This window comes from Pseudonaja textilis, chromosome 7 (assembly GCF_049901715.1).
Source record: "Pseudonaja textilis isolate UNSWEBS1 chromosome 7, rPseTex1.2, whole genome shotgun sequence".
NCBI lineage: Eukaryota > Metazoa > Chordata > Lepidosauria > Squamata > Elapidae > Pseudonaja > Pseudonaja textilis.
Genome location: NC_141996.1, coordinates 59,943,841 through 59,970,117, shown reverse-complemented (window position 1 = coordinate 59,970,117; position 26,277 = coordinate 59,943,841). Strand labels below are relative to the sequence as shown.

Here is a 26,277-nt window from a genome sequence, read left to right as displayed (position 1 = left end):
GCCCCCAGCCCCCTCCAATCACGACAAAGGTCGATGAGCCCATTGTAGGCCCAGGCATCCTCCTCGACTCCTACTGAGACTTTAGAAGCCCTAAAACTGGAGGAAAAGCGAGCCGAGCTGGCCCTGCACAGGGCCATCAGTCGGACACATGGGCCATAAGATCGGCTACGGCCGCATCTTTCTTCACTAGGTCCTCTATTAGATGGTTGCGCCAGCTTAGACAGCATGTCCCCGCCTCCAACACCAGGGCACACCAGGACATTGCTAAGATCACCGCCGCAGCGGAGTTTTCGGTGGATGCCACATATCACTCCATCAAATTTCCTGCCAGGGCAATTACATCACACACCCAGGCCGCCGCCTACTATGGCTCAGATACTGGCAGGTGGATTTTAAAAACAAAGCCAAGCTGGCCTCCTCTCCCTTAGTGGGGGACAAGCTATTCGGCCCCTCCCTGGACCCCTTACTTATGGAGACCAGGAACAAAAAGAAATTCCTCCCTTCCCTCACCCAAAGGTCAGACTCCAGACAGCTGCAGCCCTTTCAGAGGGGTTCCTTTCAGCCCTTCTACCTGGCCCCTTTCTCTCCCAAATATCAGAGGCCCCCCTCTTTCAGACCAGGCCAGTTCCAGGATCGACCTGACTCGGGAGACAGGAGTAGGAGGGGTGCCCTTTTCGGGGGTCCGGAAGCAGACCTTTCCGACATTCCAGGTAGACATGACAACTCTATCCCCATTGGCGGATGTCTAAAGTCGTTTGCCAACATATGGGATTCTTCCACTTCCGACTCTTGGGTCAGGGACACCATTAGGTTTGGCCTTGGCCTCGACTTCCATTCCACCTCCCCAAATTTCTTTATGTCATCCCCCCCCCCTCCAAAGACCCAATTAAACACAATCTGATAACTTCCGCCATCCAGCACCTGCTCAACATTAGGGCCATCCAGCCTGTTCAACCAGACCAACGAGGTCGGGGCTTTTATTCCCACCTCTTCATCATTCCTAAACACTCGGGGGGATGGCAGGCCATCTTAGATTTGAAGCGACTTAACCGCTTTTTAACCTACCGCAAGTTCAAAATGCACTCCCTTCAATCTATATTACTGGGGATCAGACAGGGGGACTTTCTCACATCCGTAGACTTAACAGAAGCCTACCTCCATATTGCCATTCAGCCTTCCCACTTCAAATTCCTAATGTTCTGTTACAATAACCAACACTTCGAGTACATGGCCCTTCCCTTCGGACTGGCCTCCGCCCCCAGGACCTTTACCAAGGTCCTGGCTGCCCTGGCGGCTCATATCAGAAATACCCCCATCCGTCTCCAATGTTACCTTGATGATATTTTGATTCAATCATCATCTATCAATCAGGCAGTCAAAGACACCCAGGCAACCTTAGATTCCCTTCAAGATCATGGGTTCCTCATAAACTCGAAAAAGAGCCAGTTATTTCCCTCCACTCAGATAACCCACTTGGGGGCTATTATCAACACAGTGGAGAGTAAGGTTTACCTATCCTCAGAAAGACTCCTTAGTATTCAGAAATTGGTTAAAGAAATTAGGCACCGCAAGAAGGTGCCCTTATTGGAATTGTCAAAATTACTGGGGAAAATGATTTCCTGCATTTTTATTGTTCCCTGGGCCCATCTCCACACCAGATCCCTACAGTGGTTCCTGCTCCCGTACCAGAGATCCGGAAGAAGCAATTCCAAGTCCCCAGTCAGGGTCCCGCCCAAGGTCCTCACGTCCCTCCTCTGGTGGACAAGACCACTCATCAACAAGGGCTGCTTCTTCAAGGAACCTCAATGGCTGACTATTACCATGAATGCCAGCCTATCCAGATGGGGTGCCCACTTCCAGTCTCTCTCATCCCAGGGGAGATGGACTGCAATAGAAAAATCATGCAGTATAAATTGGCTGGAGCTTCATGCCGGTCTCCTGGCCCTGTGCAGCTTCCTCCCCCAGGTACGCAGGCAACACGTCCTCATTTTGACAGACAACATCACAGCCAATGCACACATCAACAAGCAAGGGGGCACACATTCAATCCAGCTGATGAAGGAAGCCGAGCATCTCTGTCGCTGGGCAGAGACCAACCTTCTGTCCATCAAGGCAGAGCACATATCAGGGCTATCAAACATCCAGGCAGACTGGTTGAGCAGGACCACCATAGACCACTCGGAGTGGCGCCTCCATCCATCCCTGTTTACAGAGGCAACAAGGATATTCAGGAAACCGGTGATAGACCTGTTTGCCTCCCCCCTCAATACCCAGCTCCCCAGATTCCTTTCAAGATACCCGTCCCAAGGAGCGGAGAATCACAACGCGCTCCGCTGCCCATGGCCCTCGGGGCTCCTCTATGCGTTCCCTCCTCTGGCTCTGGTACCCAGGGTGATCCAAAAGCTCCTCCACGAAAAGGCAGAGTTGCTCCTAGTAGCTCCCTACTGGCCCAGACGGCCGTGGTTTGCGGACCTCCACACTCCCTCGGTGGCCCCCCCAGAGGATCCCTCCAGACAGGATTTCCTTGTCCCAAGGGCCCCTCCTGCACCTGGACCCGCAATGGCTCCAGCTGACCATCTATAGGTTGAGCGGAGCACTTTGAGGAAAGGTCAGCTCTCAAATAAGGTCATTGACACCATCCTAGCTGCCAGACGACCATCAACAATCCGAATTTATAATGCCACATGGGCTATCTTCTGTCATTGGTGCAACAAGCTTCAAATCAACCCAGTTTCTCCCTCCATAGCTCAAATTTTAGAGTTCCTCCAGGAGGGACTTGACAAGGGGTTGTCCCCTAACATGCTAAGGCATCAGGTAGCTGCCCTGTCTTCTGTCCTTTCCTATGACGGTCTCAGTTCCCTCTCTCACCACGCCCTCATCCGAGCCTTTCTTAAAAAATTTTTATCTGTGCCCTTAGGGGCACCTGAATAATGCAAATGGGTGTAGAGCCTTTTTGGAACTGCTGAAAGGATTGTATGGTAAACAGGAGATAGGTGGTGTCGTATCCCACCCCCTCTGTTGAAAGAGGGCTGTTAGTCCTAATGTACTGTAGATCAGGGGTCTCCAACCTTGGCAACTTTAAGACTTGTGGACTTCAACTCCCAGAATTCTTTGCTTTGCTGGCTGAGGAATTCTGGGAGTTGAAGTCCACAAGTATCTGTTAAGTATCAATTTACGCCCCCCCCCAGTCCACCGTTATCCCACCTGGGACCTCAATAAAGTCCTTCTCTCCCTCACCAAAGAGCCTTTTGAGCCCTTGAGGGAGACGGGTCTCCAATTCCTAACATATAAAGTAGTTTTCTTGGTGGCCATTACATCAGCCCGACATATCTCAGAAATAGCAGCCCTGTCTGTCAGGCAAGACCTCTGTGTCTTTCACGCAGATAGGGTGATCCTCCGACCTGACCCCACCTTTCTGCCAAAGGTTAATTCGGTTTTCCACAGAGCCCAGGAGCTCATCCTCCCCAATTTTTGTCCCAATCCATCGCAGGAAAGGGAACAACAATGGCACAAACTCAATGTAAGATGAGCCCTGCGCATTTACATCAAATGTACAAAGCCCTTCAGGAAGTCTGAGGCCCTATTTCTGTCTTTCCAACCCAAAACACTGGGTTACAGGGTGTCATCTTCTACCATAGGACGATGGATTAGGGCGGCCATAGCTAAATCATATCTGTCCCAAGCCCTTCAAGTTCCTAAGGGCATAACAGCCCATTCAACCAGGAGCGCAGCCACCTCTGCGGCCTGGGCTACCCAGGCACCAATAATCGAAATATGCAAGGCTGCGACTTGGGCCTCACTTTCCCCCTTCATTCTGCACTATAAAATTGACGTGTTTTCCTCTGCGGGGGCTTCATTTGGCAGGCGGGTCCTGCAGCGTGTTCTTAGGGACCCTAGGGAGACTCAGGACCAGACGGAGTCCCTCCCTTAGGACAGGCCAAGCTTTGGTATGTCCCATCTCTGGATGCTCCGAGCAGCTCATAGGAGAAGGGGCGTTATTACTTACCTGATACACCCTTTCTATTTGAGCTGCGAGGAGCATCCAGCCCCACCCTAATTCCATCTGGTGGGGGCCTCTCTTCTCGGCCAAGGACCAAAAATTATCTAGGTGATAGGGATAGGAGCAACCTTTTTTTCCTCTCGCCTTCGCAAAACTGGGGAACCCCCTGGAAGAGTCACATGATGAAGGAGGAGCGTTCCTCAATTCAAGCTCAGCCTAAGCAAGCAGAGACTGAAGCACCTCCCATCTCTGGATGCTCCTCGCAGCTCAAATAGAAAGGGCGTATCAGGTAAGTACCAACGCCCCTTCTCTTTCTTACAAGATTGTTCTGGTTCAAAATGGTCTTATGCATTGTTATCCAGGAACTACTCAAAGGGCTTATTGGAAATAATTAACCAGTCATTTCAGATGTGAAACAGACTTGACAAAGTGTAACATGCTTTGTTTTAATTTCTAAAATTAAAATATGGTGTTATGCATGTAGTCATATTAAATGAAATTCAAAAACAGAACGATAAGATCTGCATTATCAGAAGAGATTCGATTTGTGCCACTTAATATTTCTTGATTTAAAATTGTTTTATCTCTTAACAAAAGCTGCTTCTCTTTTCCTTTCAGCACTTTCTAGAGAAAAGTGTTAACATGGATAGTGGTAAGTGCATGTTATTTATCTGTGGACCATAACAAAACTTATCATTCACTTTGAAAAATGTGTAATGCTGTACAAGTACCTTTTTATCTCTGTGGGTAATTTTTTTTGCATGTCCATTGCCCCTACTACCGACCGTATATACTCGAGTATAAGCCAAGATTTTCAGCACATTTTTTGTGCTGAAAAAAAACCCCTCGGCTTATACTCGAGTGAGAGTCCCTCTGAAAAAAAATTGGTGTGGAGCTCCGGAGCTGGGCAGCCGCTTCCCTGCTTCCGTGTTTCCTTTGCAACTAGCAAGCATGGGGGTAATCGGAAGCAGAAAAGTTCTTGCATGAGGATATATTGTTTTTTCTTTATTTAACTGTTTTTAGGGGGGGAAAAGACCCACCATCATGTGAGAATGCTCAGACACGAAATCTATCTGCCTGAAAATAAGTGTGTGTGTGTGGGGGGGGATTTTAACAGAGGGAAGACATAGGGAGAAGGCAAAAGCGACAGAAGATCCTTCAGGGGAAACTGAGGGGGAGACTCACCCTTGGTCCAGATGAGCCCCCTTCCCCGCCCCTAAGGAAGCAGAGGCAGCCAGCAAGGACAGGCAAGCCCCGCTTTGCAGACTCCGTCCGTCCTTGCTCCCACCCACCCACCCAAAGCCACGAAGTCCCCCAATCGCGCAGCCCAGAATTGCCCTCCCCCCAGGGGGCAGCAACGACGCCCGGTGTTTCCTGAAACAAGAAGCTTCGCCATGCAATGAAAATGCCCTGGCTATAGGCTCAGAAACAATGCGAGCTGAGGTGGCTTCGTTTCTTCAGCCCCAGCTGCTTTCAGTCCACTCGGGAGGAGGAGGAGGAGGAGGAGGAGGAAGAGGAGGTGGCGGTGGTGGCTCGCGTTGTTTTCTGAGCTCTAGGCTCTAGGCTCGCGATCTCAGAAAACAATGCGAGCCGCCGCGACCACCTCCTCCCCCTCCTCCCGAGTGGACTGAAAGCAGCTGGGGATGAGGAAACGAAGCCACCTCGGCTCGCGTTGTTTTCTGAGCTCTAGGCTCGCGATCTTAGAAAACAACGCGAGCCGCCGCCACCACCTCCTCCTCCTCCCAAGCGGACTGAAAGTAGCTGGGGCTGAGGAAACGAAGCCACCTCGGCTCACGTTGTTTTCTGAGCCTAGAGCCAGGGCGCTTTCATTGCACGGCGGAGCTTCTTGCTTCAGGAAACACCGGGCATCGTTGCTGCCCCCTGAGGGGAGGGCAATTCTGGGCTGCGCGATTAGGGGACTTCATGGCTTTGGGTGGGTGGGTGGGAGCGAGGACGGACGGAGTCGTCAAAGCAGGGCTTGCCTGTCCTTGCTGGCTGCCTCTGCTTCCTTAGGGGCGAGGAAGGGGGCTCATCTGGACCAAGGTTGAGTCTCCCCCTCAGTTTCCCCTGAAGGATCTTCCGTCGCTTTTGCCTCCTCCCTATGTCTTCCCTCTGTTAAAATCCCCCCCCCCCCCACACACACACTTATTTTCAGGTGGATAGATTTCGTGTCTGAGCATTCTCACATAATGGTGGGTCTTTACCCCCCCTAAAAACAGTTAAATAAAGAAAAAACAATATATCCTCATGCAAGAACTTTTCTGCTTCCGATTACCCCCATGCTTACAAGTTGCAAAAGAAACACGGAAGCAGGGAAGCGGCTGCCCAGCTCCGGAGCTCCACACCATTTTTCTTTCAGAGGGAATCTCACTTGAGTATAAGCCAAGGGGGGTTTTTTCAGCACAAAAAATGTGCTGAAAAACTCGGCTTATACTCAAGTCAATAAGTTTTCCCAGTTTTTTGTGGCAAAATTAGGTGCCTCGGCTTATATTCGGGTCGACTTATACTCGAGTATATACGGTAGTTTTTATATATTTCAAGAGTAAGACTCTCCATATCAGTTTTCTCCATTCCAACAATGCAACCTGACAGGAATTGCATCATTATTTTAACATTAAATTTAATTTGTGAACTATCCATGATGGGTAGATAATAAGATCACCCCTTCTTCTCCCACCCCACCCTCCAATATCTGGCACTAATTAAGCACTTTTAGATCAGATTATCGAGGGGAAATTATTTGTAGCTGCACATAGGTTCTTTTCCCAAAGTTCTCTATAATTAATTATTATCCAGACCCAAATTCTATATACATGCTATTGTTCCTACTCCAGCATGGAAAAAAAGCATTGAATATAAAACAAATAGGGTGCCAATACTTCCTTTTTTGTGTGAAATCTGCCTTTTTTCCCTATCCCTGCTTAAAGTAAGCACAACATACATCATTTGAAATACTAATTGTCTATTAAATTTAACACTTAGGAATTGGATTTTGAGTATCCTCAATCATTTTCTTATTACTTTGCAGTTAGCTCCAGCATTTAAACAACCCCAAATATTTATGAGTATAGTATACACATACAACGTTTGTGTGTTCATAATCCAATAGATTAAGCGTTATATACATAGGATGAGGTTTATAGCTGAAATATCTGAAACATGTTACTTGATGCTGTTTTAAATCTTACTATACTCTCATCCTTATGATGAGTTCAGTTTGATTGACTGAACAGGTTGTAGAATTAACATTGCTGCCAAATAGACACAAACAGTACATCTTCATGCTGCAGAATATTATTATCCTGAACATAAATTTCTCAACTTGTAAGTACTAGTATTTCCTTGTTTTCTGCAGTATTCCTCATAGAGGCTAAGGCCAATTCTGTCTTAAAAAGATACCCACGGACTAATGGACTTTTGGAAGAACTTAAAAAAGGAAACATTGAGCGTGAATGTTATGAAGAACGCTGTGATAAAGAAGAGGCAAGAGAAGCATTTGAAAATGATGAAAAAACAGTAAGTTACCTACTAAAAATATAAAATATTCTTTACATATTTATTTAATATTTTTCCATATAATACATGATACTACATTAGAACTATAGCATGCTTTGTGTTGTCATCTTAAAGAATGAGGCTAGAAAATAATTACTAAATATAAAACTTTAGATTTTGCATCTACATGATCTTAACTCCTTTTTGCTGAATCATTCCAGAATGATCTTTCAGTAGGCTTATAAGATTTCATCATGTGACTTTTTATTCAGCTATTTTTATTATAACATGAACAAGTTGAATTTCTAGGGATCCCAAATTTAAATTCCTCCCTTTAGAGATTAATTTGTAAAAAGGAACTAGTTTTTTCTTTGTTCTGTCTTGTTTTCTTTATTTCAAATGCTTCTATTCTACTTGTCATTCAAACACACTGCAATTAACTAAATACAAAATCAAAGCTAATGGCAAACAACCATAATTATAGTACCAGTAGGTAAAAAATGATTATAATAACACATAATTAACTTTTTTAGGCAGAATTTTGGAAAGACTACACCAATGGACTCTATGGAGGAAGTAACGCAGGACAGAACTGGTACCCATTTTACCTAACGTTTCCTCTAGTCATTGGCCTTTTGGTGGTGGTTCTTATTATATTTGTCACATGGAGATGCCTGTTCCAAAAAACCCCACATGGACAGTCCATGTACACCCAGAGCAGAAACAGGGAAGATATAGGCGACAGAGCCATTCCTGATCGGAGAAATCCCATCCCTCAGTCATTCAGCGTTCTTCATTCTCCCCAAGAAGAAATATTTGAAGGCAGTGGACACTTCCCAAGGTACTTGAGCTACACAGAGAGACCTATGGATTTCTTATCAATCAGGTTGTCAAACTGTGAACCACCACCATCCTATGAGGAAGTTACTGGTGAAAGTAGCACACAGAGAAATGAATTTGCAAATCATTTGGATCTGCCTCCTCAGTATGAGGACATTGTGAATAGCATTTCAGTACTTCATGTTAATGTCAAATGAATGATGAATGATGAAATGCTCCCTTTGTAGAAACAAATGAACCCTAACACTTTTTAGCACTTTATTATAGCTTGGTGTTTCAAAGATTTCTACTGTATTATGCCAATTCTTATTCTATAACTTTGGTTTATTCTGTGAGAATCCCTACATTTGGGAAACAAAATAGACTTCAGCGTGACTATATATTAACACTAGGCATGGCATTATTGTCATGGCATACTTTTTCTACTATTGAAAGTAGTGCTAATAAATAGCTCAATTATAAAAATTGATTGTTTAAGCAGATGGCAACACAAGACTGACTTTATCTAGGTTCAGAAATTAGGGAAAATTGGTCTTGATTTCTATTTCAATGGGGAAACCTCCCAGGAATAGCAGGACTGTAGACTAAACTACGAAGTCAAGAAAAGATCTTGAAGGCAAAGGGTGAACCACTTCTGTATTGCTGTCAAGAAAACTATATAAATGTATCCATGAAATTGGAAGTCAAGTTTGGCTTGAAAAAGACTTAACCTTGAACAAAATAGATACAGTAAGAAATGTTGACAATTTCCCCCTCAAAATAAGTATTTTTGGAATCCTTGTATAGCAAAAACGAGCAAATCATTTAGTAGGAATAGTCAGGTTTGTCTCTAAAATCTACTTGTTACAATGAACACTAATTAAAACTATGTTGATGATTAACTATATTTAAGCACATGTATTTTGATTGTTCAGAAGAGTATTAATGACGTTTTGTGATGCTTTGATCTATATTTCCATTTGTAAGCACCTTAAAGACTATGATTCTGGAGACCCACCATATTCTGTTTTGACTGGCAGCTAATGACAACAGCTTTTCTTCAGTCGTTTGTGCACTGAGTATAAAAGCTTGTAGAAGCATAATCACACGGGTTTGCACCTCAGTAAGGGCTATAACATCTTTATTTTTCCCAATAAAGCTTTCTTCCATAATCATTTACATAAAACAAGTGAATCCTTTAGGCAGCCAGTGTCATTGGAATGACATCAGCCAATAAAATAATAACTCATCCAGTTTAAATAAGGCCTGAACAGAGTTAGTAATCAGTATTAATATAATTTTCCTTTGTGTAATAACAATATACTACAGCAGGGGTGTCAAACTCAAGGTCTGCAGGCCACATCTGGCCCGCAATGTGATTAGATTTGGCCCATGGGGCTGCCCTGGAAACAGCAAAGGACCAGGCCAGCCGAACGCTGATCTACAACATGGTGGTGGCCATCCAGGCTGGAATGTAGTAGGCCTTAGATCCTGAAGCCTATGATGACCCACCCCCATCCTGCTCCCTGGGCATGCACAGAGGATGCATTGGGCACGCATGGAGTATGTTGAAGTAATTCCCCGTTAGGAGAATGAGCACATACAGGGAGACGTATTTGAGAGAAGTGTTTGAATAATACACACAGAGCACACAGATACACTGTACAATAAATGTAGGTTTTTACTTCCAGAAACGTTAAGCAAAGTCCAAAATAAGCAGTCTAAAAGTCATTCACAGGTTAAATCAGTCAGTTTTCATCCAGGGATAATCCAAATATCAAATTCCAGTGTCAAAAACAGTTCAGTATCAGACTTACATTAAATCCAGCAATATCAGTCAATTAGGAAAAATGGAGGAACGGCAATACTTTCCAACAGAAGGAAACAGAGATACTCTCTCAGACACACTCTCTTCTGAGACTAAGACCAAACAACCCAGGTTTCTGGCTCCATCTTATGGCAGTTTGAGAAACCACACCTAATTACAGTTTTGCATTTTCTTAAAGTTACAGTTTTAAAATGTTTATCCTGGTTTATATATTTCTAACCCAAATAGCTGTTAGGTGACTCATATTCCTAACAGAGTCTCATGTTCCTGGGGACTGTCTTGCCTTGCAGGCTGACTGAGTGCTTCCCTTTCATCCAGGAGGCATGTGCTCACCACTTCCTGTGTTCATGCCCAGGGGTATGGCCAAGGTGGTCTCTCACTGGCCATGTGGGTTGGATCTAAGGCAGATGTCAGCTTTGGAAGCCATATTAGCACCAGACGCTTCCACACTGCCACATTCTTGGGCCTGGGAAAATGGAAGGGGGGAATTTCTTGGAGTGCATATAGTTAGACATAATAGCATTCTTCTAAGTCAAGGTCATGTTATTTCAGCATCTGGTTGAGGAGTGATTGGGGGACGTCTCAAGTTGGGGCGGATGGTGATTAGGGCATGTGATGCAATGAGGGGTGCAGGGGGTGGATCTGTAATATTTTACTTATTGAAGGGAAACCCGGAACTTTCAGATTCAGGATTTCCCAGATGTGCCAGTTTGCTACTCTAATAAGAGGAACTTTTGAGAAGATGTCTGTCTTGGAGTTATTTGTTGGAGTTGAGGTTTTCTGGAATGCTGACATTATCCCGAATCTCTAAATACTTATCAGCACCCCGAAAGGGAGCTGTCTGGGGTGCTGAGCCCCAGTACCGACCTAAAGCTCTGGCGGTGCAAAGACTCAATGAAGATGGAGAAGGAGGAGATCACAGAAGGAGCAATGGGAACAGATACCGGAGGACGGTTCGAGACCCGATATCCTTCTTCTGAAGGATTTGTGCAAGCCATTGAAGCTGCAGAGGAGAGACGAAGGCTAGGCTTGGCCCAAGGAAATGGATTCTTGGAAAAGTTGCCAGACTGATCTAAATCCAGAGATGGGACTGGAGGAGAAGCTGCCTGAACACTTTCCTACTCCAGCCCAATGAAGTCAGGCCAGAATGGAGCTTTGGGGTCCGACAACTCCCGAGACTGGAACCTGTTGCCTCCATCTCAAAGCCAATCATTGGTAGGGCTCCAGGAGCACTTCGAGCAACTTGATGTGGGAAGTTATGTCCCACAGTCCCAATCTCCTGGACCGAAATGGAACTTAATGCAACCCACATTCACTTTTCTTGATTTAGGGCCTGGCACTGATGTCAGTGGTGATGATGTCACATGATGTCACATGGTGTCAGCAACATTCCCCTTGGCTAGAGACCGAAGAATTGGCTCAGCATAGCAGGGGCAAGCAGCAGGGGGGAAACAGCAGATGCAGCTAGCATTTGGGATGCTGCAACCTCCAATTGTGCTCTCCTCATCCATCAGCCTTTATACTACCCCCTGCGGAATGTATTCACCCAGGCTGAGGATTCTATCCTGGTTGTGGCTGGGTCCAATGCCAGTGAATGCCAGCACCAGTTGCACCACCTGGTTCGGGACCAACTATGGGGTCAATTTGCAGCAACAATCCTGGCACAGCAATGGGGTCAGATCCAACAGCAGGCTGCAACCATCCCTCCTTTTCCAGCACAGCAACCAGTTCAGCGGATGGCCCCTATTCAGCAGTGAGCAGCAGCAGCACAGCAGATTCCAGCTCTGCTGCCGCCTGCCACTCCACCGCCCCTTGCAGCACCCCTGCAGGGGCCCCTCCTGCCACCCACAGCAGTGCCCCCACAGATTCCAGCTCAGCTGGTGGTTGCTATGGGGATTCCACCAGTGAAACCAGCACCACCAAGGTTTAGAGCAACCTTTGATGGGAAACGTAAAACCTTGTTTATTTCCTCAGTCAAATCTGGGCACATATAGATCAATATGGAAACCAATATGAAACATAGTGCAACCTAGTTTCTGCAATTACCAATGGGATGAATAAAGGAGATGCTTCCACCTGGATAGCCCAGTTACACAATGAGGAAGCTGCAGAGGTAAATGATGCAAATGGATTTGTTGAGCTGCTCCGGGCTAGATTTGAAGACCCTGACAGAGTAGGTGAAAATGAAGACAAAATAAATGAGATGAAGCAAGGTAATCAACCCATAAAAGACTTCTTTATGGGACTTTAGACAGGTTGCAGGAAACCTCATGCATTTGGCCTGACAGGATACTTCTGCACTATTTTAAAGAAGCCATTGATCCAGAAGTCAGAAAAGCCTGTGGCATCTGAGAGGTACCAGAGCAACTGCAAGACCAATATGCCATGTCCATTGTTCTGGATAAAGAAATTCACCCACACCAAAAACCTCCCTCTGAGAGGCCCCTCTGAGAACTTTGGCCAGATGCCCTCTGACTAAACCTGTTTTAGTTGCTCCTGCCAAAGCTACATGAATTATCAAATGCTACCATTGTGGTTAAGCTGGTCGTCAGGTTCCAAATGTCTGGCCCCTGCACCAGTCCCACAACTGTACAGCTGCCAGTGGCAGGAGAGCTCCACAGAAGCCCCCAGACATCAGTCGGTTTGCCAGACAAGTTGTAGAGGTTCTCCTCCCCACAGAAAAGAGCGAGGAACCTCCGGCCAAAAAAACCCTTTCCGGAAAGGCAAATGATGAAGTGGACCCCATGGTGAGTGCAGCCATCCCCCCTTTTACAATTAAAGTGAAGTTGGTGGTGCCTGAAACTGGGGAGTTTGGAGAGTTAGAAGCAGTGATACAGGATGTTCCAGATGTCTAATTGGACTCCCTATCATTGAGCAATTAGGGATAAAGCTAGAGCCCTAAAATGCCCCAACAAGTTTGAACAGGTAGATGGAATGTTAATTGGAGGAGCTCCCACCACCCAGATTACAGAATTGAAGGCGTTGTGGAAGGCATTGTGAACTCATACGATTTATAGTAGCTCCAAAAATGTCAGAACCTGTCATATTGGGACTTGTTGGCTAGACAAAAGGTGCCCCACCATTAAATGCGAAGATAGGTACCAGAAAATCATAATTGGTGTCGCCCGCTATGGTATTTCTTGATTTTGTCCCACCATACTTGAATGAGTGCATTCCTGATCTGATGTCTTTGAAAGTAGATGTGTTGTTTATTTTTCCCTTCCCATAGGAAACTATGCCACCCTCTTTACAGGTCGTGTTCTTCTATTAATAATATCCTTTTGTTCTCTAGGTAAATCCAATCTCTTATCCATACCATAGCTGCCGCCTGATAGTATGTCTCCCAATCTGAAAGTCCAAAGCCACTTCTCTCTTTTATCCTGCAACAATTTCATTTTAATTCTAGGTTTTTTTCCTAGCCCAAACAAATTTAACTATTATTTTATTTAATCCCCTGAAAAATGTTTTGCCTAATTTTACCGGTATAGTTTGGAATAGATATAGTTTTTTTTAGTAGTACAGTTATTTTAACTGCCGTAATTCTTTCCATTAATGAAATTTGGGGGACTTCCGGTGGGGAAGCCAAGGTGGAGCAGGTGGAAAAAGAACGGTCTTCGAGCCCAATTGTCTCACATTTGGGACTCTTAGGGGATGCAGTAAGCCTGGAGAGCAAAGTGGACTAGAGGAGAAGCCCGGGGAGAGGGACTGAGAAGCGGGCACTGCTGGAGACAGAAACAAAAGGACTGAGTGGGGAAGGTGATTGGAGTTGGTGCAGAGAGAAGGGGAGATTGGTGTTTGGATTGGCGGAAGGAAAAGACAATTGGAGAGTGTTGGAGAAAGAACTCGGTGGCCCAGACAGACAGTGAAAGAAGGAAGAAAAAGGAATGTGGATTGTGAACTGGGGCTAGCAAAGCAGAGGAAGAACCAAGTTGGGGTCGGAGACACGCTGGAATGGTGAAATAGGAGCGAGTGGCTGGAGGCTTGAGGAAAAAAAGAGGACATTTTGAAATAGAAGCTGAAATAGACGGAAGAGTGCGTGAGCGGAATTTAGAAAAAAACAACAGCATGCAGAAGGAGCCGAGAGGCTGGAAAGCAGATTGTAAACTGGCAAGTAGAGACAGTTGAAAGGGAAGTGAATATTGCTGTGAGAAGAAAGGACTAGACTGAAAAGAAAAAACTAAAAAATGGGAAAGAAACGAGAGAAACAAGCGAGGAAGGTGACTGGAGTTGGACCGGAGAGAGACAGAAACTGGCATACTGACTGGTGGTGAAAGGAGACTGGAGAGTGTTGGAAAAGGAGATTGGTGGAATGGGCAGACAGTGAAAGAAGGGAGGAGAAAGGAAAATGGATGGTAAATGGTGGATTGTAAGTGAGCTGTGAGTAGAGATAGAAAAGGAGAATAGGAGGGAGAAGCCAGAGGAAAAAGCTAATATTTTGAAGAAGTTGTTGAAGGAGACAGAGTAGTGGAGGAGTGAGATTGGAAAGGCACCTGTGGAATAGAGAAGTAAATAGAGAATTAGGCTTGTTAAAGAAGTAGATTAACCCACAGAGTATATAATAAGCAATATATTGGATTTAAAATATTTATTTGGTGATCTTTATTTAGGAAACCTGATTGGGTGATAAAACTAACATTTAGATTCATATAGATTTATATAATATAGATTTATTTATTCAAAAGTTGCAACCAGATTTTGATTAATAGAAGATAATATATATTTGGATAAGCAACAAGGTATTGGTGGATAGGGGGAAATTGTCAATAAGAAAATATATTTATATTAAACCTGGGAAGATATATTACAGTATAATAGTTATATATTGGTTGTCCTGAGGAAATAGGCAGTGAATGGTAGTGTGGATGGTTTGGATCAGAGGTCTCAGAAATATGACTAGTACTACAATTACAACTTTGAAATCCAGAAAGAAAATGACATTGAATCTGACATTGGCAACACCTTCTCCATCAGGCCAAAGATCGATAGAGGGAATGTTGAATATGGAAAAGCAAACTATAACGATAAATGCACAGACTATGCAAAATACATTACTGTCTATTCAGGAAACAATGTTAAAAATGCAGGAGACGATGTCAAAAATTCTTGCTGACTTGAAAGGGGATATTAATAAACTGGACTATAAGGTAGAAACTATACAACAAACAATGGAGGAAAAATGAACAAAGAATAAAAGTGGTGGAAACTAGGTCAGAGCAGATGGAGGAAAAGTTAGAATTGGTAGACAAAAAATGGGCGACTGTAAATAGGGAATTGGAAGACCAGATTACCCATCTAGAGATGGACAAGGCATCATTCTACCTGAGGTTCCAAAATATTGTAGAGGAAAAGGAAGAAGACTTGGGTGTAATTATGGCCGATTTGATAGCAGGAGCCTTGCAGAGGGATAGGCAGGAAATAGTTTATGAGATAGATGAAGCCTACCACATACATACCAATTATGCCAGACAACACAAGTTACCACGAGAGGTACATGTAAGGTTCTCTAGGAAACGAGTTATGTTATGTGATATAACATAAAATTACGAGGGAAGAACCACTAATATATAAGGATAAAGAAATTCAAACACTAAAGCAAATCCCCCCAAAAGTAAGAGAAATAAGAAGGGACTACCTATTTCTAGCACAACAGCTAAATAAGAAGAATATACTATTTAGATGGTTGATACTGGAGGGGATGCTGATATCCTGGCAGGAGAGGAAGATTAGAGTAGATACGTTGGAAAAAGCAAGAGAAATTTGTGAACAATTAGTGGAAGAGGAAGAAGAAAATAGTAGTAGAGAAGAACTGGAATCCAGGAGCCAAGAAGATCACCCACAAAAGATAAGAGAGGTAGAAAAGGTAGGAGGTAGTATGGAAGGACAGGAACAAAAGGGTACAGAAGGGAGAGAATTAAGGACAAGACCACAAAGGGATACTAGAAAAAAACAGAAGACAGAGACCAAACTACCAATAAGTTAATGGATAAAGAAATTCAACTAATATCCATAAATATAAACAGGCTAAACTCTCCTGCTAAAAGAAATCAAGACCTTAAAAGGCTGTTTAAAGAAAAAATAGATGTTGTTTGCCTACAGGAGGTTTATATAAAAGATCAACATAGGGACTGTTTAGAATACCCCAGGTTAGGGACAGTATATACCGCTTTAGCAAAAAACAAAGAGGAATATCAGTCTTTATAAAAGCAACCCTAGAAGCAAAGTTAAAATACACAAATGAAAATGGAAAGATCTTGACAGTTGAACTACAGATTGGACAAAAAATATGATTCTGGAAGTAATCTATGCCCCAAATGAGAACCAAAAATAATTTTAGAAGACACTGCATGAAAAAATTACAGAAATAGAATATGATAATATATGCATTATAGGCGATTACAATGCAGTGGTAGATCCGAGGAAAGACTATATAGGGAATTTGGCTACACAGAAAAGGAAAATTTTACCAATCACATTTTTTGAAATGATGCGGGAATTAAATTTGGTTGATCAAGGGTGGAAGATAAATCCTAAAATGCAGAAATATACCTTTTTTCAAATCCCCACAAATCATGGTACCGCTTGGTTATGGTTTGGATGAGTGGAGAATTAGGAAATGGGATGGATAAGATAGAAATTATGATGAATACATGGGCGGACCACAACCCATTAATAATAATTTGGAAGGGTTATGGGGAAAAAAGTGAGAAGGTGGACATTAAACTCCCAAATTTTAAATGAAAAAGAATATATCTTAAGGACTAAAAAGAATATGGAAATGTTTTTTGAGGAAAATCTAAACCAAGATACTTCGCTTCAGGTGGTGTGGAATATGGCAAAATCATATCTTAGGGGTATTACTATAGCATACAGGGCAAAAAGAAACAAAGGAGACAAAGGCAGGAAAAATTAACGACAGAGATAAGAGAACTAGAACAGAAATTACAAAGAGAACCTCAAAATGAAGGAGTGAAAAATGACATAGATCTAGTTAAACATATGGTAAACCAAGAGGAGAAGGTGAGAGAACTGAAAGCGGCAAAACAAACTTACTTTGAACATGCCAATAAATCAGGGAAGTGGCTAGCCCATAAATTAAAAAAGAGAGAGAAAAAAAATTGATTCAGGAATTGGAAGATGAGAATGGAGAAATACAATATAAAATGATAGAGAAAAACTATATAGAAAATATAGAGGTAAATAAGATAGAACAATATTTAAAAAGATACAGTTTGGTAGAATTAAGGGAAGATCAAAGGGACACATTGAATAGATAACTTCAATGGAATTAGAAAAAGCGGTTAAAAAAACAAAAGAGTAATCAGAAGTATATAAATATATGTATGAATGCTTTGGAGAGGTAATGTTGGGCGTGTACAATGATGTATTGGAGCTATCAAAAATACCAGATTCATGGATGGAAGTTTATATTTCTCTTATTCCAAATGAGAAAACTACAGGCCAATCTCGCTGTTAAATGCTGACCAAAATCTTCACTACATAATGGTGGAAAGATTAAAGATAGTTCTAAATGAAATAATACACTCAGACCAGAATGGTTTTTTGCCAGCAAGAATGAATGAAAATATGAATAAAGTATGAATAAAAAAAGGAGTACGTCAAGGTTGTACTATGTCAACTCTACTTTTTATATTAACAATAGAAGTGCTTCTAACTAAAATAAGGCAAAATGAGGACATAACAGGACTGAAAATGAAAAATCAGGAATATAAAACCCAAGCATTTGTGTACGGCCTAGTGTTCTTCATTGCACAACCGATGGAAACGGGCAAATTTGTTAAAGGAAATTGAACAATATCGATTAGTGGCAGGATTAAAAATTAATAAAGAAAAAACAAAAATGTTAGTAAAAATTTTAACAGGAAAACAAAAGAAGGAATTAGAAAGAGAATTGGGACTACAGGTGGAGAAAAAGATTAAATACTTAGGAATTCGGCTTACAGGATGATGCTCAACAATAAAAGAAGATAACTATAAGAAATTGATGCTACAATGCAAAAAAGATTTAGAAAGTTGGAAAATGTTACAAATATTGTTGATAGGCAGAGTTGCTACAATAAAAATGAACATTCTACCAAAATTCCTATACTTGTTCCAGACAATTCCCGTAAAACTAGACGTGGTGGGTATGTCCTAAAGCCCAAAAGTACTGGTCTAAGATACAGGTCTGGTTAGAAGAGATGACAAAATTAAAGATTAAATTCAACCCAGAGACCTTTTTACTTGGAATGACAGAACCGACATGGAGCAAAAAACACCAGCATCTGATATCACATATCATTACAGCGGCAAGGATAGTCTTTGTCCAAAACTGGAAATCAACAATGATACCCATGGACCTGGCAATAACTAAAAATCCACTAATGTGCAGAAATGGTTAGACTAACCATGTTATTAAAAAACAAGGAACAGGGGGAGTTTTTTACAATTTGGAATATATGGTACAAATGGTTGTATAAAAAGGAAATAAAGATGTCTAGTGAAATTGATTAAACAAACAACAAGGGAAAATGGAAATAAGGATAAATGTATGTATATATATATATATATATATATGTAAAGCAATATAATTAAATAAATATTGTATTATAATTGTAATAACATAAATTAGTAAGGATTTAGGAAACAGGTTATAGATTTACTTGTAGCAAATTACTTTAAATGACACTAATAGAAATGTACACTGCTATGAAAACGTTGCAAAAATGTGAAAACATGCTTCTTTTTTTAGATATTCTTTTTTTTTGAAACTTTCAATAAACATTATTTTTAAAAAAGCTAGACTGGAAATTTTTTGAAGAGCTGAATAGAACTGTGCTTAAATTTATTTGGCTAGGAAAGAAAGCACGTATTAATATAAAAATGTTACAAGACAATAGAAGTAGTGGTGGCCTAGGACTCCCAAAGTGGGAATCAAGTGGTGGCATTGCTCTGGATTAAGGATTGGATAAATTTAGATAATAAGAGGATATTAGTATTAGAGGGACATGATCTCCATAGAGGATGGCATGCCTTTCTATGGGACAAATGGGAAAGGACACATTCGTACTTTTATTGCCATCAAATTAAGGATTCATTAATAACAATATGAGAAAAGTTAAGGAAGAAGTACTATATTAAATTACCAGACAGGGTGTCACCGATGGAAGCAGTAATTTATCCAAATACAACAGAGACCAAAAAAAGGATCAGATATAAGGAATGATTAGATAACCAGGGGGATTTAAAAACAACTGAAAAATTAAAAGAACAAGGTATAATCATAAATTATACAGATCAAAACTAGGTATAAAAAAGATATGAAGGAATTTGGAATAGAAAGGGAACCCCAAAAATTAGACCAAATTTTAACTGGTAAAGGAGAAAAATTTATTACTAGAGCATATAATTATTTACTCCAAGTAGAAAAGGAGGAAGAGGTAGTTAAGGGTCCGATGATCGCTTGGGCACAAAACATAGGTCACAACATACAGTTAGAAGATTGGGAGAACATGTGGACCAAGAACTGCAAATTAACATTATCAACAGCGTATAAAGAAAATCTTATCAAGATGTTTTATAGATGGCATTTGACACTGGCAAGATTGGCCAGGATATACCCGAATATGAACCCACACTGCTGGAAATGTAAGCTTGTAGATGGAACATACTACCATATGTGGTGGCAATGCTCCAAAGCCAATAAGTACTGGGAAAAAGTGAGGAGATGGATAAAAGAAATTACAGGGTACAATATTGATTTTAAGCCAGAAAACTTCAAAAACTGGTTGGAGGAAATTACAGCTGAACAGATTGAACTTAAACCAGAATTCCTCCTACTAGGGATATTCAATAGACAATTCCCAAATTTTCTTCTAATTCCTTTTTTTTGTTTGTCCGTCATATTTTTGATTAATATCTTTGTTTTGTTTTTACTTATTTTAAGTCCTGCTACTTTACTGAATTCTTCAGTTTCTCTTATTAAGGCAGTCCTGGTTTCATACAGTTCCTCTAAAAAAATACTATATCATTGGCAAATTTTTCTATTCTATTCTATTCTATTCTATTCTATTCTATTCTATTCTATTCTATTCTATTCTTTGTTGCTAATTACTCCCCCAATCCAAGATTGTAAAAAGATAATAAAACAAACGTATGAAAGAAAAGAGTATTTTCACATATTTCTTTTACTGAAACTCCATAGTTTTGTTTCATTCTTAAGCAGCTTAAAATAGTATATGAAGAAAAGAGGAAGAAACAAAATTTCTCATTCCACGTCTACTTTCATTTATTTTTTTCCATTCCTTCTACTGGTACTATCATTTTTTATCTAATGTCTTTCAAAGATCGCTGCTGATTGGGATTCATGGGAGCTGATAAAATACATCTGTTAGGATATGAACTTGAGTAATTTCAGGTTAGCTCCCATACTTTCTGATAGTTGAAAGCAGTGTTTAGTTAAATTTTCAGATTATGTAATTATCATGTATAGGATGGAGAATCTGACTTGTTTTAAAAAATATTAAATGCACAGGCATTAAATATATGTGGATGACCCAGGTTGCATGCCAGATCCAAAAATATGTGGAAATTGCTTATACCAGAGAAGGCTGGTTGGCAGGGAAGATGCCTACCCCCTAAAAGAAACAATTATCTGCAGCATGCTAATGAATCGCCAGTTTGCTGTGGCATAGATTCTCAGTGTGCAAAAGATGTGAAGGATAACTTTTAAATTTGGATTATTAAATTATAGACACAAATTTTGGAGCTCCAGAGGCTCATATTATTTGTTCATCTCAATATGCAGAGCAGGATTTTGTTCTAGCAGGTACCTCATATGGAATTCAATAAATATACAAATCCTTGGCTAGAAGAAATCAGATTTTTCTCATACATTTTAAATATATTTTCTCTCAATATTGAAAAAATTGAAAATAATGTTTCCATTGAGCTTTATTTTGATGCTTTACCTTTGTGTTATCTCAATGTATTTTGATATATATAGATCTTATATTGTTCATTATACACTAATTATTTTGAAACAAAATAATTGCCTTTCCTATAGATCATATAGTGGAATATGCAATCTTTTCAGTTTTTACAGACATTTGAGCTTATGTTTTAAGTTGATTATTAATATAGGCAAGATGAAACATTACATCAGGCTATAACAGTAGCATTATTTTGTATACCTCTAAATGACACTAAATTTTCTAAGGACCAACAAACTCTAGAAGCCATTTGTTTTGTCTATTTGACTTTCCAACTTTTTTAGTTTTCAAAACATAACAATTATATTGTAGTATTAAATATTTTACACATATGGTTTACGTTTAAATTATGCCACTTTAAAACATTTGGTGCAACTTTATATGCTAAATAAAACTATTAAAACTTGAGTGTCTGATTCTTTTTCTGTGGAACTAACATTGCTAAAAGAGTTCTTTTCAGTCTTGTTCGTTCTATTTTGAATCAAAAAGTTGTAATAAGATGCTGCAGGCTAAGACTAATCAAGCTAAAATATTGAAACACTGATGTGTCACATTATAATAGCTTTTCAAAATAATATTGTAAACTCTACTCCGCATATTCATCTTTAGCTGCAAATGGCATAGATTTCACTGATGTTGGCAAGACCAGCAAATTCTAACAGCCCTTTATTTTATTTATTTGATGGATAGAAAAGTAGAAGAAAAGTTACTATGATAATTACAGCTTATTTCAGGACTAATAATTAGATGTGCTATAAATTATTTATCAGTGTAATGCTGAAAAGCAGGGAATAATGCAAAACTTATTTTTAAGCAACTGGAGAGGAATAAGATAATCTGTTTAAAGTATTACGTGGCATGCTTTGTTAATTATAGTAATGTGTGATATATGAACATCACTAAACCCATGCATTTAGTGAAGTTTTTAAAAAAAAATGATTTATGCAACCTGTTTCTGTGAATTGCAGGACCGTAAGTACTGACTATATTATTAGGAATTCCCAGGAATTAAATGGGATCTAAAATTATAATTTGTGCACTTCCCATAGGTTAATTATAAATTAAATACTTATAAATAGTAAGGCTATACCAGGGGTCTCCAACCTTCTGGACCTGAGGGACCACCAAATTCATAATTTTAAATCCCGCGGACCACTAATATGAATCCAGCATGCCACTCGCTAAAGCACCTGGACTCCCACTGATGGGATGGGGTCTTTCAGGCACTTAACTTGGCTGCCTGTTTCTGCAACCTTAAATACTCAGAGTCATTTAGACCCATTTCCTACAGAAAACAAAACACTGAGATCTCTCCCTCCCCTCTCTCCCCCTTTCTCCCTCTTTTTCTCCCCCCTCTCTGTCCCTAGGGGTGGAGGTGGGAGTGGGAGGAAAGGAACCTCTAAACTGGTGCTGGGTGATGGGAATCTGATGTCCGGAGGCCGACAAGCCACATGCTGAAGACCAGATGGCTGGCGGGGAGGTGGGGCAACGGGGTGATACAGGTGGCAGTTGGACTGGCGCGCATGGGAGATCCTGGGTGTTTCCTGGCCTGCGAGGGGGTGTGGGTGGGGGAAAAGGAACCTCTGAATTGGTGTTACCTCCTGCCTCTGTGCACCAAGGAGGCTGAGCGGCTGCCAATGATGCCTTCAAGTAAAGATGTTGCAAGAGGGAGGCTGGACCCCTCCCCTTGGGAGCCACAAGTGCACACCATCCCAAGCCTTCTCCCCGCTGGGTATTTGAGCACTTCTGATGAGGAGGAAGAGAAGCACGGTGGGAGGAGGCTTGATGGATGCCAGAGGGGTGGCGAGTGCTTTGCAGCTCCTGAGGGGAGGGGTCGAGCCTTTCCCTCACAACATCTTTACTGGCAGCTGCTTTCTTGCAGCTCAGGAGGTTCATGCTCTTCCCGCTGCTGCTCAGCCTCCTCGATGCATGGAGGCAGGAGGCAGCAGCCATGACATGGGTTTGCTAGAGAGACTGTAGGATTGCCCCACCTCCCTGCCAGGAATCTGGTCTTCAGCATGTGGCTCATTGGCCTCCGGACAACAGATTCCCACCACCCAGCACAAGTTCAGAGGTTCCTTTCCCCCCATCCCCACACCCTCACAGGCCAGGAAACACCCGGGAAAAGCTCTGATGCTGCGATATCCCACATGCTACCCTCCCTCCCTGTGCACATCAGTCCATCCACTGCCAGTATCACCCCTGTTGCAGACACGGGTGTGCTGTGGACCACCAAATTTTTTTCATGGACCACCAATGGTCCATGGATCACCAGTTGTGACCTCTGGGCTATACAATGCTTTAGGTTTAAAAACTAATTCACATTTCTGAATGTCAAGGCAGAAATATACGGTAGCATCTCTATATTTTTTAAAGTGATGTAGCTTACCCTGAAATCATGCAGCTGTTTGTGCTTCTGTGTCTTCAAAACATCTTTCTGTCTTCTATTCCAAATCATATTACAGTTCTAATAATAGGCATACTTATGTGGTAACATAAAAGAATCATTTCTGCAAAATGAAGACCAGATCTTCCAAGTACTTCAGAGACTGGCAGTGTAGCCATAGATGAGCTGGCTCTTTTACCAACTTCCTGTACAAAATGGATGCAAGTAGATTATGTTAAAATATTTATAAATAAAATGGGATTTAATTATATAATAGATATTAACTGACCTTTTCCAAACATTCATGTGGATATCATGCTGTGTGCTTCATATTACAAATCTATCTTGTGAAAACTTATTATATGTTGTTGCTTTTATAAACTTGAGGCTATTTTTTTCCTTTCATAACAAGTAGCATTGTGGTGAAAATGATTGTCTCCTACTTGGAAGGTTGAGAGTTCACTCCTAGGTAGGGGTGGATGTTTCTCTCTTAGGGGGCAAAGAAAAATATCCGCTGCGAACTCCATGTGGATGTCAGGAAGGGCACCTAGCCAGTAAATGCCCTGACTCTACCCCAGATAGGGACTACAGGGTTGTAAAAAGGGAGTAATGAATTTGAATAACAAAGAGAAACAACAGATATTTAATTACTTTGGTTTATAAATATCTTCCATAAACTAAACTTTGTCTATGGTAACATAGTTTTAGAAAATTGTAACATGATATCTCCAAAAAGAAAAGACATGTGAAAGTATTGATGCCACAAGAAAATTACAGGACAATGTGCCCTTTGGAACAGTTCTGTTTTTTTAAAAAAAGTCATTGTTAACCAGTCTGTGTATGTGCTGACTATTTCAAACATCTGATGTACCAGCACGATACTCTACATGCCCTTGTAGGGACTAGAATTGTAAAGGGGCATTATTCTGGCACAGAAACCAATGTGCAGTTCAGTTTGTTAGGGTCATGCTATCCAAGCTATAAACTCATGCAAACATCAAGTCTTATCAAACTTTAGAAGTGAAAGTGAATGATTGTAAACAGGAATGGGTGATCTGTGAGTCACTGCTAAAATAGCCTTTAAATGAAAAGTCTGTGAGAAAAGAGTCATACATTTTAGTTCATCAGGACTGCTACATCAGCACACATAGGGAAGTTATGGAGACATTGTTGTAATCTGTTAATTGTTTTCTCAGCTTTTCCATATTTTTCTCAACTATCCCATCCATTACTGCATACAAAACAACTCCAGCAACTATTTTCCTTATATTTGGATTTATTTAGATTATGACAATATGATGCATGTATAATGTGGGTTTCTAATGGATAATTGGAAACCCACATTATACATTTTGTAAGTTTAAAACTTACAAAAAAATTGGGAGAATTTTGCTTGGCATTTCAGATAAAAAATAGAAGCTCATTTTTTTATTAAAAGTCTTCGTAGTCTTTTTGTAATTTAGATACTATTCAGTTTGCAGCATTCTTTCTGCTAAATTAAATGCCTACTAGCTATATCAGTGGAACTGATTGTGCATTATATTGATTATTAAGTAGAGATGATTACAGTGCAAAGAAATTTTCTCATTGTTAAAATGCTCCTTAAGTGATATTTTAATACCATAACAATTAACTTTCCCAATTTAAGCCAGAATTATCGCTACCAGTTTTCCCGAACTGGCTGAATCCTATCACTGCAACCAGAGCTGTATATCTTGTATGCTGTAGCATGTATCTGGAAAAACTAAATAAAGAGCAACCTTTGGCATCATTTCTTTGTTTTAACTCAGTCCACTATTTTTGTATCATCCCGGGTTTTTTATTTACCCAGAGATTGCCATCATGCAGTGTTATTGGATGACCCTGGAATATAGCATCATTCTTTCAAAAATCAAATTGCAAGGAAAATAGCCGTGTACTGCTTACTTTACTTATGATCTTCACAGGAACTGCCCAAGGACTCTCATCCTTTCCTATTATGAATAACTCCCACCTGTTGATCATGAACTTGTATGGTTAGTATAGTAAAGAAACATTAGTAAAGTTACTATTGTTACTTTAACAGCTTTATTCCTACTGAAATGGATCAAAGTTTAAGTAATGTAGAGCTGTCAGTTGCCCTCCACTGCAAATGTGAAGTTTTTTCACAATGGTCCTCAAAATACCTTGTCTATGCTGTAGTGTATAACAGCATCCTAGTGAGCTGATAAATCTGAAATCTATTACAAAGGATAAAATAGAGTCTCTCTTTTTGTGAGTGCATCTTTTTGATTTCTGTTAATATTCCTATCCTTGTATAAAGCCATGAATCAATCAATCTATATATAAATGGCTCTTTGTGTGTGTGTGTTCCAGCATAACCCTGGAACACCTCGAGCAATTTCAACAAAATGTCATAGACAGATAACTTATCCTCTGGAAAAAAATACTGTGGGGGGTAAGACACCCCTAATACCCCTTGGGTGTGTGTGCCTTAAAATGGATTCCACTGTACAGCACAGTGGAGTTACCATGGTAATGGCTTCACAGTACTCCACAAGGGGGCTCCCTCTGGTAAGGGGGATTGGTTCTTACAAAAAACAAGGGGGCTCCCTCTGGTAAGGGGCCTCAGCTTCAAGCAAAGAGGGCAAGTTGTTGGGGGATGTGCCTGCTAATGCAGATAATCACCTCAAAGTCTGTTCCTTGTGGAATTTTTCCAAGGCTGTTGGCCAGAACAACTAGGTCTCTAATTCTCACCATAGTGGTTGAGATAACAGGGCCA

General features: G+C 41.1%; 1 protein-coding gene across 11 annotated transcripts in view; it reads left to right on the top strand.

Moving 5' to 3' along the window:
• The window catches only part of PRRG1 (proline rich and Gla domain 1), a 64,875-nt gene extending 55,656 nt beyond the window's left edge, over positions 1-9,219 (top strand). For 9 of the 11 annotated variants that reach the window (XM_087937786.1, XM_087937789.1, XM_087937784.1 and 6 more), the window contains 3 exons: positions 4,619-4,652; positions 7,356-7,516; positions 8,029-9,219. In XM_087937786.1, the coding sequence (XP_087793912.1) occupies positions 4,643-4,652; positions 7,356-7,516; positions 8,029-8,532 (675 nt within the window). In that variant the 5' untranslated portion in view covers positions 4,619-4,642 and the 3' untranslated portion in view covers positions 8,533-9,219. The remainder of the gene's footprint in view (positions 1-4,618; positions 4,653-7,355; positions 7,517-8,028) is intronic. The other 2 variants (XM_087937790.1, XM_087937780.1) reach the window with 1 other exon arrangement.
• Positions 9,220-26,277: the final 17,058 nt, after the last annotated feature.